Below are 13,597 nucleotides of genomic sequence, written 5' to 3'. Positions count from 1 at the left end.
AACTTCCCTAGAAAAGTTTTCTGGTTATTGATTTGTGTTTTTTAAAAGTATAGTCACAAAAAACAACCTTTTCTCTGTGTATGTTTATTTCATTCTTGTATTTTTGTCTTCCCCTCCTGGTTGCTATAGGAATGGATATAGCAAAGCTCATGATGGATTTCATAGATTGGCTGAGTAATCAAGAATTTGGGCATAACTGTATCCTCAGCATCCGGAATGTTTTGTCATGGGTCAATTTCATGAATGTTATGGCACAAGATAGACTGCTTGGTGGTTCAGAGGAACACCAGTTCTTTCGCGTTTCTCCAGTACTGACCTTTGTCCACGCTGCATGTCTCGTATATATTGATGGTATTGGCTCAGGTAAATCTTCAAGATTTTCTTCATGGCAGAATGATTTAGCAGTAGAGACAGCCAGCCTCAGTGGAACACTTTATTACACATGGGATATAATTTTTGGATGTGTGAATACTGGATAGAGTCAGAATTGTTTTATGTGAGTGTGGTGGCTTAATGTGTCTAGGTGCAGAATACAAGGGAAGGAATTGGGTGGATGGATAGATCTGTAGCACGTGGTCATGAGGAGATCGATGAGGTGTTTGGAAGGGAGCTGGGGAAAAATCCTTCAGAGGAGATGCCATCTGGATAATCTAAACGGAAATGCCATAAGTAATTAATACTCCACCATAGAGTAGAGGTGGGCATCGTTAGTACGGCCTGCCCACTTTGTGGAACAAACTTCCTTTGGAGCTTAGGTGAGCTTCTACATTGAAATGCTTTTGCCTGAGTGAGGACATACTTGTCCACACGTTTCCTTGTTCTTAAGAATTGCCCTATGAATGCTACATTTAATTTTAAATTGCCGAGTATTTTGGTTTTTACAAGTTTGCTATTAATCTGTTCTAGTTGTAGGTATAGGATCTGTTTTTAAAAACTTTCCTATTTTTCCAGTAATGATCAGTTTAAAATATTGTATAAACTCTTTCCATTATTTTAATTTTTAAAATATATATATATATATATAGGCACAATGTCCTGTTCTTCTGGTTCGACCACTCTGGCACGTGAAAAATGTCTGCATTATTTGCGTAGAAAAATTTCCCAAATTGTGCGACTCAGCGATGATCAGAAGAATGAACTGAGAATGTATGATCTGGAAAGAGAAAGGGAAATGGCTTGGATGGAGAACTACGTAGGGATCCATCCATTTTATATATCAAGAGGCAAGAATCTGGTTTTTTTTACAAATTTACCGAGTTGACAGCAGACTGTATGAAATGACAAGCTCTTGTTTAGACATAGAAAAGAATATTGTGGAATGGTCCTCCCAGTGGCAATAGGTGGTTGTGGTTGTTGTTGTTGTGGGAAAAATAGGGGGAAGAAGGAATATTATGTATGTTCACCACCCTGAATTACCTATTAAGGCAGGATAAGAATCAAATGAAAGAACAAACGAACGAACAAACACTTGCACAATTCCCTATGGCAGGGGTGTCAAACTCAATTTCATTGAGCGCCGCATCAGCATTGTGGTTGCCCTCAAGGGACCGGGTGGGTGTGGCCAGGGTGGACGTGGCTAGAGTGCATATGGCCTACTGGGTGGGCATGGCCAGCTCTACATCGTTGGCATCAAGGGTGTCTATGGGGGCCTGGGCAGGGGTGGGACAGATCTGAGGGTCTCTGGCAGGAGGAGGGTCTCTGGGCCAGGGCCAAGGCAGTGGGGGCCATTCCCTCACTGTTTCCAGGATGGCTTCGCGGGCCACATGAAACCACTTTGCGGGCCGGATCCGGTCCCCGGGCCTTGTGTTCGACATGTCTGCCCTATGGTAAAAATATGCCATCTCTGCAAATTAGAAGATACAATCTCAAGAAAAATGCTTTTAGCCTCTCTTGGTATGCTGATTTTCAATGTGCATGCAGTTATGGGTGAATTCATGAGAGAATGTTCAAACAGTTGATTCTCCCATCTGTAATGAAAAGGTGTTCTTTGATTTTTCAGCCATGGGCCTGTTGCTTATGTAGCTAATGACCACTAGTCACATATAAGGGAATCTTAAAGAGAGAAAATAGATCTTGAAGTCTTGGGAAACCCCAACACTGGCCTGCTGAGAACTGAGCTTTCTCAGTGGATACAGCTAATAGGTCAAATGAAATAAAAATCAGGATGGGTAGAAGTAAAATGGAGTATCCTAGAGAAGGACACGATTATTTGAAATATTGAACGGGAGTTTTCCATATACTGCTCTGGCATTATTTTAGTCTGTAATCTTTTGTTTTTACCACAGGCTCACCCTACCAGAAGAACAATTTGTTAGACTATGCTTTAAACGCAGGGACCACTTCAATGAATGCACAGCGGTTGTTACGAGCCTTGCAGCTGAGCAAACCCATTCTCCTGGAAGGGTCTCCAGGGGTCGGGAAGACCAGCTTGGTGGCTGCCCTGGCCAAGGCTTCAGGAAATTGCCTAGTTCGAATCAATCTCTCTGAACAAACAGTAGGTAGATGGCTGTGGTGTAGCTTGGAATTTCTGGCCATGCAAAAAACTGTTTTGCAAATGTCAAGAGTTCAGTACTCCTCTTAAATCTTGAAATACTACTCACTGTAGAAGGAAATTTAGAAGTACATTAAGTGAATTAATGATCTTTTGACTCCTGGGAGAAAACCTCTAATCTTACCAATTTTCCCGGAGTTTTCTTTGGGGGGGTGGGTTTCACGTGCACAATAGACTCTGTGCTCTGCTCAGCTTTTCAGAGGCAATTATTGGAAATATTCCATATTCTCACAATGACACAATTATTAATCTCACTGAGACCATGGTGTTTTCTTTTGTTTTTGTGGTTTTTTTTCATATCCTAGCCTAAATATCCTGCCATGCCACAAAAAATAAAAAAAAAATAATATTTACTGTAAAGAAAGACAGGAGCCTTCAATGGGAAACCAAATATCTGAAGTATTGTGTGCTATACCATTACGGCCATACAGTATATCAGTGCTTCTTATATTCTTTACCAGAAGGATGTAGGCCCTGCAGATACACAGCAAAGTTATCCAACTTTTTTTTTTTCATATCAAGACTGTCCTTAGCATTTCATTGGCCTGCTAAGGATCACATTCCTGTAGTAAAGGGTGAAATCAGAACATAACTTAAATTTCATTTGATCTAGAGGTTAAGGTGCTGGACTAGAAACCAAAAGACTGGAGTTCTAATTTTGCCTTCGGCATGAAAGCCAGTTGGATGACTTTGGGCCAATCACTATCTCTTTTAACCCAAGCCACTTACAGAGTTGTGGGGAACATGGGAGCAGGAAGGAATATTAAATATGTTCTCCGCTTTGAGTTACTTAAAAAGTAATAAAGGTGGAATAAAAATAAAACAAATACTTGAGTTTTAAAAGATTAATTTGACTTGGCCCAATTACTCTCTTAACTTTAAATGATCACAGTCTTAAAAATTACAAGCTGGTAGCAACATTTTGAAATTTCTGGACATTGCAGCCAACACTTTGGGAGACTCCATATACCTCGGAGCTTCCAACTGTCTTAGCACAACAATGCAAAGTCAGCTAGCCTGGAATACTGGTGTGTTGACATGTGTATGGTATTCACTGATTGAAAAAAAATACCTTGATTTTTTGGGGGGTGGGGGGCCTCCAATAGAGTATTATTGATTATTTTTTGTTTGTCTCAAAACGTTGCATGCCTGGATGGATTTTTTAAAAAATTGTCACCGTTTCATATTTGTAAAGCTTGCCATCTCTCTTCTTGTTTATTAGGATATAACAGATTTGTTTGGCACAGACCTGCCTGTTGAAGGAGGCAAAGGTGGGGAATTTGCCTGGCGGGATGGACCGTTGCTTGCAGCATTGAAAGCAGGACACTGGATTGTATTAGATGAAGTGAGTTCAGCTTTCATTTATCTATCTATATCTATCTATCTATCTATCTATCTATCTATCTATCTATCTATCTATCTATCTATCTATCTATCTATCATCTATCTACCTACCTGCCTGCCTGCCTGCCTGCCTGCCTTTCTTTTAGAGTGATGGTCTTTCCCCGAATATTGTTTAGGCTCTCCAACATTGGAGGGTGGGAGATCACCTCCACCCCTTGGCTAAATGGAAGGAATCTGGAATATTACTACACACACATAACACACACACACACACACACACACACACACACACACACACACACCTACCTGATGTAGCAGGACAGGCAAAAACCATTGGGGATGAGCGATCCTGCAAGTAATCTCATTACATGTCATGTAGGGTCTTAAAAGTGATAACTAGCATTTTTCATTGCACCTGGAAACCTACAGGCAGCCAGTTAGCTGTGCAGCGGTGGTGTTACTGCTGCATCCAGCTGCATCCACACCATATCATTGTCTTTGAATTAGAGAGATTCAGGCAAAATTTTATTACTCTGTAAGTAACTCAAGATGGCAGACATATACAATATTCCTTCCTCTTCCTGTTTTCTCCGTAACAACAGTCTTGTGAGGTGGGTTGCACTGAGAGAGAGTAACTGCCCCAAAGTAAATTCATATTGTATGAACATTTTTGTTATGAAAAAGAAGGGGAAAGTAACCTTTTTAAATGTTTATATGTAGCTGAACCTGGCTTCTCAATCCGTGCTAGAAGGCCTGAATGCCTGTTTTGACCACCGGGCAGAGATTTATGTACCTGAGTTGGGGATGAGTTTTTATGTTCAGCACAAGATGACAAAGATCTTTGGATGCCAGAATCCCTACAGGCAAGGAGGTGGCAGAAAAGGGTTACCTAAGTCATTTTTGAACAGATTTACACAGGCAAGTTCATAATTTCTTCCACTGTTGCTTTTGTTTTAACATTTCTTTTAAAATGAATGTTAATTATGCCATTCTAGATAAACATGAAGACTAAATTTTTGCTGATTCAATCCCTTCGTAGTAAAGTATCTATAGAGGTTCTCGGCCATCCAGGTCATAGTTGTCCCAGAGATGCTTTTTCAAGAGGCAACTAGATTTTCTTGTTTTTCTTTGAAGACCTTTCGCTTCTCGTCCAAGAAGCTTCTTCACCTCTGACTTGGATGGTGGGGAAATGGAAGGATTTATACTCCTTGCAGACAGCTGGTCATTTGCGTTCATTTACAGTCTTTGAGGCCACTTGGAGGTTTATCTGTGTCCTCAAGGTCACCTGAATGGTGCAAATGGGTGTGCAGCCTTCTTGGAACTGCTGAAAGGAGTGTGTTGTAGACTGGAGATAGATGATGTCGTATCCCTCCCCCTCTGTTGAAAGAGGGCTGTTCCAATTTTGACATAGTGTCTTTGACCCCTCTTTCAAACCAGCGGTTTGCTGTTTTCAAAAGAGTGGCCTTTGTCTTTTAAATGCAGATGGACTGCTGACTCTTGTCATGATGGGTTTCTTCTCCTATGTTGTGCCACGCATTTATGAAGTGGTTGTTTTATTTCCCCAATGTACAGATCTGCACATACCACATTGCTCAGTTTGTGTCTGGGTGTTTTATCCTTGGGGTGGACAATGTTCTGCCTTAGTGTGTTCTTGGGTTTGAAGTGTGCATGTATGTTGTGTTGGCTGAAGATCCTCCGGAGCATTTCCGATATTCGTGCAACGTATGGAATGACTACGTTGCTTTGTTTTGCAGTAAAGTGTTTTTATTTAAATATATTGATGGAAATCTTTTAAGTTCAGCATTGCCAAAACGATTGTAGCTTTAGAATACATGTGTCTTCTGTATATAATAATACTTTTTTCCCTTAAAAATGGCACAGGTTTATATAGACCCACTTTCTCCATCAGACATGGAATACATTGGGAATACTCTTTTTCCAGCCATTGACAAGGAGATTATTGCAAAGATGGTTGAATTCAACAACAAGGTAAATATAGTGCCTCAAATTGTGATAAGATAACACGCAATAGCACTTAGACTTATATATTGCTTCGTAATGCTTTACATCAGTGTTTGAGAGGTTTACAAATGTCAGCATATTGCCCCCAACAATCTGGGTCCTCATTTTACGACCTTGGAAGGATGGAAGTGAGCCCCACCAGGATCGAATTTCTGGCTGTGGGCAGGGTTAGCCTGCAATATTGTGTTTTAATCATTGCACCACCATGGCTCAGTGGGGAGGGATGAATAATAAGATTACCCATTGAGATTCTTTGTGTGTTAACTGTAATGCTGGGTATGGCCTTCTCATATCGTTTTAAGAATGGTATTTGTAATTGTTTGCATTGGTACTTTTATCCAGATGGATCAAGAAATCACAGTTGAGAAGAAGTGGGGACATAAAGGTGCACCTTGGGAATTTAACTTGCGTGACCTTTTCCGATGGTGTCAGCTAATGCTTATAGATCAGTCACCTGGGAGTTATGACCCTGGCAAACACGTGTTTTTGATCTACGGAGAAAGAATGAGAACAAAAACAGACAGAGAAATGGTAAAGAACAGAGAGAACTTCCTTGCTTATTTTAGGGTTTTGATTTAATGTTTATATATCTGAATATGTCATACTGTCTTCAGTCGTATAATTCAAAATGATCTCTGTTAAGGCAACTTCTTTTCCCAAAGCTTGAGTTTAGGTATATGTTTTGATGCATTGGGTATATAATAGAAAGAACCCCATACAGAGTCTGTTTCTCAAGCTGGTGCTCACTGGGTATATTGGAACAATTCCCAGGATTCCTAGGAAGAATGGCTAATATTGACTTGAGATTGCGATCTGAATCTTGCTAAGGATGTCCTTGCTGTTTGGTGTTTTTTGTAGTTCTGCCCTTTGAGGGATGCTGTTCGATACCTATGTGAAATCTCTTGGGGAAAGTCATCCAGAGCCATCAATGTGTTGGTGATCATTAATTTTAGAGCCCTTTGCCACTCAAGTCCATAGCAATGGATCATTGTTATCATTGTTTCATTATTGCCTAAATTTACTCTGGGGAGAATGAGTTGAAATTTGTTAAAAATGGAAACTAGGCCTGGAGACTGACGTTCATCCTCTCGCAGATTACACCAATTAAGACTCTCTCTAATGAGTATAGAATACGGCGTTGAAGAACAGGGAAGATCCGTTGCCAAGGCAACAGTCAGATCAACAAGACTTGAGTCTAGACCCAAAAATGACTCAGGCAGCTGCCCATCTCCAGTTCGTGTGAAGGTAAAAGAAGGAGCAAGGGAAGTGTATTCAGACTTGCAAGGTTCTGCTACTATAGCTGTTCTAATAAAGTAGCTTAGTGCCTAAGAAAAGGGCCTGTTTCTTAGTCTGGTCTATCTTGCTGGATTGACATACTCCTCATAAAAAGAGTAGGCCAAGCAGTCTTGAATGTCCCCTGATCCTTAGCTGTCACTGTGGTAGGATAGCAACTGTGGTAACGAGTGCGTTTGTACAATTAAAACTGCTGTGCTAGCCCATGATCTCTTGTGTTTACAAAAGCATAACCATTTTTTCCCCTTACGTTTTTAATTGTTATCCAGTATTAGTATTGTCTTTACATTCCAGCTTTGGTTTTTAGTTTTGTTTGTGTTTTTTTTTTAAAAATTACTTTAGTAGGTTGGTGGGATATAACTTGAATAAAGAAGTAAAACATTTGGAGGTCTCCAAGCTGCCCACTCCTAGCGAAAGGAAAAAATTCTTGTGTAGGTAAATGTGTTTTTATGAATGTATGCAAGCATATGTTCACTTGGATCATGGAGTTTCCAGAACTTCATCTGATAATAGGGTGATTGAGGTCTCATCTGTCTTCTTCTCAAGATTTGGCAATTTATCTGAATTATCACTTGTGTATTAGGGACGCGGTGGCTCAGTGGGTTAGGACGCTGAGCTTGTCGATCAGAAGGTCGGCAGTTTGGCGGGTCGAATCCCGAGTGCCGCGTAACAGAGTGAGCGCCTGTTACTCGTCCCAGCTTCTGCCCACCTAGCAGTTCGAAAGCACGTAAAAATGCAAGTAGAAAAATAGGGACCACTCCGGTGGGAAGGTAACAGCGTTCCGTGCGCCTTTGGCGTCCAGTCATGCCGGCCACATGACCACGGAGACGTCCTCGGACAAGCGCTGGCTCTTCGGCTTTGAAACGGAGATGAGCACCGGCCCCTAGAGTCGGAAACGACTAGCACGCATGTGCGGGGGAACCTTTACCTTTACCACTTGTGTGAATTATTTATACACTATGCAACTCCTGAGATCTTTAAAAACCAGCCTTTAAAATTATTCACAATTCTGTGCCAGTTACACTTCACACGCTAGTCTCAGATGAGCGTAGTCAAATTTTACTCTTTGAGCTGTAGAACGTCTGTGGCAGTAAACACCCTCAAATGTTTAAAGGTGAGACAGATACATTACCTTGAATCAAGCGATTTTAAATGCCTGCACCAGGATTACATACAGTCCCTTTTGGATGAAAGCTTTCTGTTCATAGGAAGATTGCGTGTGTGGGGGGGGGGAATTGAACATTCGATATTCAATATGAATGTGATTTGGTTGCTTCTTTCTTTTTATCTATTTAGGTAGTGTCTCTGTTCAAGGACATTTTTGGACAGAATTGTAATCCATATACAGGAAGCAGGCAATTCTATATCACACCTTATGACATTCAGGTAAAAGGAAATAAAGACTATTACTACTGTAGTATTTTCTTTACCTTTCTATTTCTCCCTGTTTACATATGAAGCTAATGCTGTTTTTGTTTTCCCGAAGGTTGGCTACTCTGTCCTCTCCCGTGCCAATTATGTCCCCCCTCCAGGCAGAAATCTGTCTCTTCTCCACCATTCACTACAGCCCCTGGAAGCCATCATAAAATGTGTACATATGAGCTGGATGGTAATCTTGGTGGGCCCAGCTGCTGCTGGCAAGACCAGCCTGCTTCAGTTATTGGCATATCTAACAGGCCATCAGTTAAAGATTATGCCAATGAACAGTTCTATGGATACTACAGAGCTATTAGGTGGATTTGAGCAAGTAAGTGTTTATTTTTTCCCCCAGTGATTCATTTTTAAACAAAAATAGGATTAATATTAATGCAGCTTCCTTATTATGTGTAATAGAGCAGGAACAGGTAATTTTTTTTCAATCTGTGGGGGTAGTGGCATGGCTTGTGTGCGCTGTGCCAACATTTGGGGGAGGGAGCAGAGAAGTGACCTCCTGCAAGTTTTGGAAAGCCCCCATGGCCCCAAAAACTAGATAATGTTTCGCTTACTTTTGCAGTAGGAGGCTAGAGCTGTCATATTTATGGTTACTCAACCTGGAGGAATGGGCGGCTTAAATCAAGTTTCCTTCTTTCTTTATTGGCTGGGACAGTAGTGATGGGGAGCAATTCTTGAACTTGTTTTACTTGATTAATAGCAGTTTCCTGATGGCAAAAAATATTTGAGTGTTGAATTTTTATGTTACCAGCCCAAAATGGAGTCTTACATTCATTTCCTGAGTCTCTTTTTCACGGGGAAATCTGGATTCATGTCTTTGATAGCTTGGCTGGCTGTGTAATTTCCATGAAAATGAACGGCCTCCCACAATCTAGCAATCAGCTTACCATAGACGAGAATATTTGTAGCTCAGGGCTGAACTGTGGGAAACTTGTTGCAAAGTTTCATTATCCAACTAGGTAACGTTACCAGTGCTACACATCAGTGCACTGATGATATTCCCTAGTTGGGTAATGAAACATCTGCAAGGAAACAAGGACCAAGGACCCTACAATTAGCTTACATTAATCTATAAGAAAGATGGCTACCAAAGAAATAGAACAGAAGTTGTCCCACCTTAAGTTTTTCTTTAACCTTGTCTATGCTAACTAATAAGGCCAGCTACTTCCTTAACTACGTATTGTCAGGTGCCTAGTTCTGTTTGAAGACCGAGCCTTCGTTCAGAATAAGTAGCTGAACTCCACTTGTAATATGGCAATGGGATGCAACTGTGACTGATGTATTAAAATCTTCTGTAGGTTGATATCATTCGGCCGTGGAAATTCTTACTGGAAAAGGTGGAGAATGTTGTCAGCACCCTTCTAAGAGACAGTCTCCTCAATACCATGTGCCCGGACGATGCTGAAGTTGTCTTGCGTGCCTGGAGCAATTTCATTCTTAATTTCAAACCCAAATCTCTTGGGGAAGGGAATCAAAATATAACCATTGAACTAGTGAATAAATTGGAAGGAGTGCTTGTACTAGTCCAGAGACTCAATACCAAGATCAAGTCATATTCAAAGTCAGGTATGCAGGAAAATCATAGTATATAATATTAATATATAATTTATAATATATAATTTATAATTATATGTTAATACATGCATTTTGTTTACTTGTTTTGAGCATTTATTTGAGGAGCCAGATTTGCTCCTTTATTGCAACTGTTGCTGTTTTGAAAGACAATATACTTTACTAAAGTCATTACTCAATGTTTTCAGTTCAACTTCCTTTCAACTTCCTAACCCTAACCCTACCAGTTACAAATTCAAATGAAAATAAGAAATGATGGTTAACCAAAACGTATGTGTTGTTGTTTTCCATGATCAACAGTTTTTAGGGCTAATGTTTCAAAATGTTGAAGGCCGGCTTCTTGAAGCACAGAAATATTGAAACCTTTTGTTGGCTACTCTCATTCTAGGATTTTCAACACTTGTGGAAGAGTTTCGTCACATCAAGTTGCAAGTAGCTCAATGTATGAACAACCATAACCATGGGACTTTTGAATGGGTTGATGGGATGTTAGTTCAGGCTTTAGAGGCTGGAGACTGGCTTCTAATGGACAATGTAAACTTCTGCAGGTAAAATTAGGAATTATAGTTTTGTTTTTACCTACTATTGTTTAAAAAAGAGTGTTCAGCTACACATCTGATGTTAAAGAGGAAATGTGTCATGAAGACTACTGCTAAGCTTGTAAGCCGCCTTGAGTCTTCGGAGAAGGGCGGGATATAAATGGAATTAAAATAAAAAAATAAAAATAATATTGTTGTATAACATTAACCCAGTTCTTAACAAGATTTTTATTTTGGGGGAGGGGGAATCACAATAAAATGGTGCTGGGTCTTTTTGATCATAATGCTGAACTGTGAATTAATTAATTGTCTCTGACCCAGGCTGATTAAATTAAATACCTTAGAAGAATTTAAACTGAGTCCCTATGTAGATAAAGAGAAAGATAATAAGTTTGCTGCTGTTTCCCTGATCTCAACCCCTCCATTTCTAGTGCAGTTTAGATAATGGTTCATGTAGGGTTTAATCTGTTTTGCCTCAAAAGATCCTTGTGGATACCAGATTATTCAACACATTTGAGAGAAAAAAAATGAAACTATATTTTGTATTTACTCACATCCCTGTTATTCCTGTATAATGCAAGTGGGCACATAATGTACAAATTGTTGAAGTAAGATGTTCATTCCCAACATCACAGATATCTTGCTAGGTAGATGGGATCTTATTCATCCAAGGCACACTTGTGATTATTTTATATCTGCACATAGAGTAATGAAGTTCACTAGCGAATAAGCTGATAAGTGATTAATAATGGTAACTGATTTCTGTTTCTTAAAAAATAAAATACATCTGTTTTGTTTCCACATGAATTTGTTTTGAATTCATTTCCTAACTTCACTGAGGTTGTTGTGGTTTCCCTTTTTAATTTGCAGCCCTTCTGTGTTGGACCGCTTGAATGCTCTGCTTGAACCCGGAGGAGTCCTGACCCTGAATGAAAGAGGAGTGACAGATGGAGTAACTCCCAGTGTTGTTCCTCATCCAAATTTCAGGTTCTGCATTTACTCACTTGAGCATTCACAGAAATGCCTTTTGGACTCTTAATCAGTGGAATTCCCCCATCTTTTATAAGTGTCACTTTGAAAATAGGCATACTGAGTCGGGTTTCGTTCATCTGGGAGGTGCACAGAAGAAGTTCATTTTCATTAGAGACCATTTACCTTTCACAAGCACAGAAACAGAACAGATAAGTCAACGTAGGTCTCGTAGTTAAGGCACGAGACTAGAGGAAAAGGAAACTCTGGGTTCTGTTATTAAAATTGGAGAAGAAAACTGCTGCCAAATCATAATGACCAAAATGGGGGGGGGGAAGTAGCTTCCTCTTTTACATTAAGCAAAGATATAGCCTAACCCCCAGGGGTAGGCAACCTCGGCTCTTTTATGACTCATGGACTTCAACTCCCAGCTATGCTGACTCAGGAATTCTGGGAGTTGAAGTCCATGAGTCATAAAAGAGCCGAGGTTGCCGACCCCTGGCCTAACCTGTAGTACCAAACACATGAAATATATACAAACATTTTGGATTGGTGGGAGGAGCGATTTATAAAACTACTGCAGAGGTTGCCTTTACTAAGGACCGTGGGCATGTGTCTTACAAAGTTCTTGAGTTGTCTTTTTTCCTACTGTATCTCCCAGTCTGTTTTAGCAGCAAAATAAGATGCTGTATGTTCTGCTCTGGTTAATAGACTTTTTCTTTCAATGGATCCCACACATGGGGAAATATCCCGAGCCATGCGGAATCGTGGAGTTGAAATCTATATTCCAGGAGATACTCACGAAAATCCACTGGATCCTCATGATGTGAAGCTGCTGTTGCATGGCCTGGGGCTCTTGGGAAACGGCATATGTGATACGCTGATAGCCATGCACACAGAAGCCAAAGAAACTCTAGCAGGTGAGATGCGCACATCATAACTTGACAGAGGATGGATGAATTTATTTTCTTTCGATATGTTTGAGGGTTCTTTAAGAAGACCAGTATGAAAGCACATTGTATAAGCTTTTAATCAACGCAGAGTTCTCACTTGAGTCCAAATATCCCGGCTCAAAGGTTCATTTATAATGCTGGAAAAGATAGAAGGAAAGAAAGGAAAAGAACAACCAGCAGGGGCAATGGGCAGAACGTTGGAAGAATTAACCAGTTTGGGGAACAGATCCTCCTGGAGAAAATCAAGCTATGTGTTGGTTGCTAAAGAATCGAAACCAACTCGGTGGCACATAATCAAGTTACTCATTTTGCTGTTCATAAACGAAACATTTATTTGTTTATATTGCTTTTAAAACAGTAACAAAAAATAAAAAGACAAAGAACAAAACACGGAAGATAATTATGATAGAAATGCATTTGCAAAGAAAAGGGAAAAAGAAACCACACAAAAAAGTGCTTTGAAAGAAAAAGTAAAACTACAACAAAGAAAAAATGGGAAACAAATTAATTTACCATTTTGACAATAAATAGTTACAATTTTCTTTATATTTAATGCAGATATTCCTCAAATACGTACATCCTCACCAGATGGTAACATTTTGCTTTTCAGGTTTCACATATTCTCTTTCCACTCTGATCCACGCTGGAACACTGATTGTGCAGCGGTTGCACCGGGGACTTAGTTTAGCAAAGAGTTTCTATACAGCATGTTGGGAGATTTATGGATCTACACAACAGTACCAAAAGGACAAAAAGGTAATCTGCTTTCAGATATAATCTGGTTTGTAGAAGTAAAACAAAGAATTTACTTATTTTTCAATGGATTCCATGTTTTCACAAACATTAACTCTCATAGACAGAAGCACCTGACAAAAATGGATCTAATAACAGAGCACAAACATTAGCCAAGGAAGGAGAAATTG

At 39.9% G+C, this 13,597-nt stretch overlaps 1 protein-coding gene across 1 annotated transcript in view; it reads left to right on the top strand.

Moving 5' to 3' along the window:
* The window catches only part of MDN1 (midasin AAA ATPase 1), a 126,133-nt gene that overhangs the window by 34,199 nt on the left and 78,337 nt on the right, over positions 1 to 13,597 (top strand). Inside the window, exons 34-47 of the mRNA XM_081331608.1 lie at positions 130 to 363; positions 1,026 to 1,223; positions 2,286 to 2,494; positions 3,774 to 3,896; positions 4,616 to 4,813; positions 5,777 to 5,884; positions 6,260 to 6,448; positions 8,507 to 8,596; positions 8,697 to 8,957; positions 9,940 to 10,207; positions 10,602 to 10,761; positions 11,623 to 11,739; positions 12,433 to 12,641; positions 13,285 to 13,430. Coding sequence (XP_081187734.1) covers positions 130 to 363; positions 1,026 to 1,223; positions 2,286 to 2,494; positions 3,774 to 3,896; positions 4,616 to 4,813; positions 5,777 to 5,884; positions 6,260 to 6,448; positions 8,507 to 8,596; positions 8,697 to 8,957; positions 9,940 to 10,207; positions 10,602 to 10,761; positions 11,623 to 11,739; positions 12,433 to 12,641; positions 13,285 to 13,430 — 2,510 coding nt within the window. The remainder of the gene's footprint in view (positions 1 to 129; positions 364 to 1,025; positions 1,224 to 2,285; positions 2,495 to 3,773; positions 3,897 to 4,615; positions 4,814 to 5,776; positions 5,885 to 6,259; positions 6,449 to 8,506; positions 8,597 to 8,696; positions 8,958 to 9,939; positions 10,208 to 10,601; positions 10,762 to 11,622; positions 11,740 to 12,432; positions 12,642 to 13,284; positions 13,431 to 13,597) is intronic.

This window comes from Vipera berus, assembly GCF_964194415.1.
Source record: "Vipera berus genome assembly, chromosome: 1".
In the NCBI taxonomy this organism is placed as follows: Eukaryota; Metazoa; Chordata; class Lepidosauria; order Squamata; family Viperidae; genus Vipera; species Vipera berus.
This window is presented reverse-complemented; position numbering and strand designations above follow the sequence as displayed.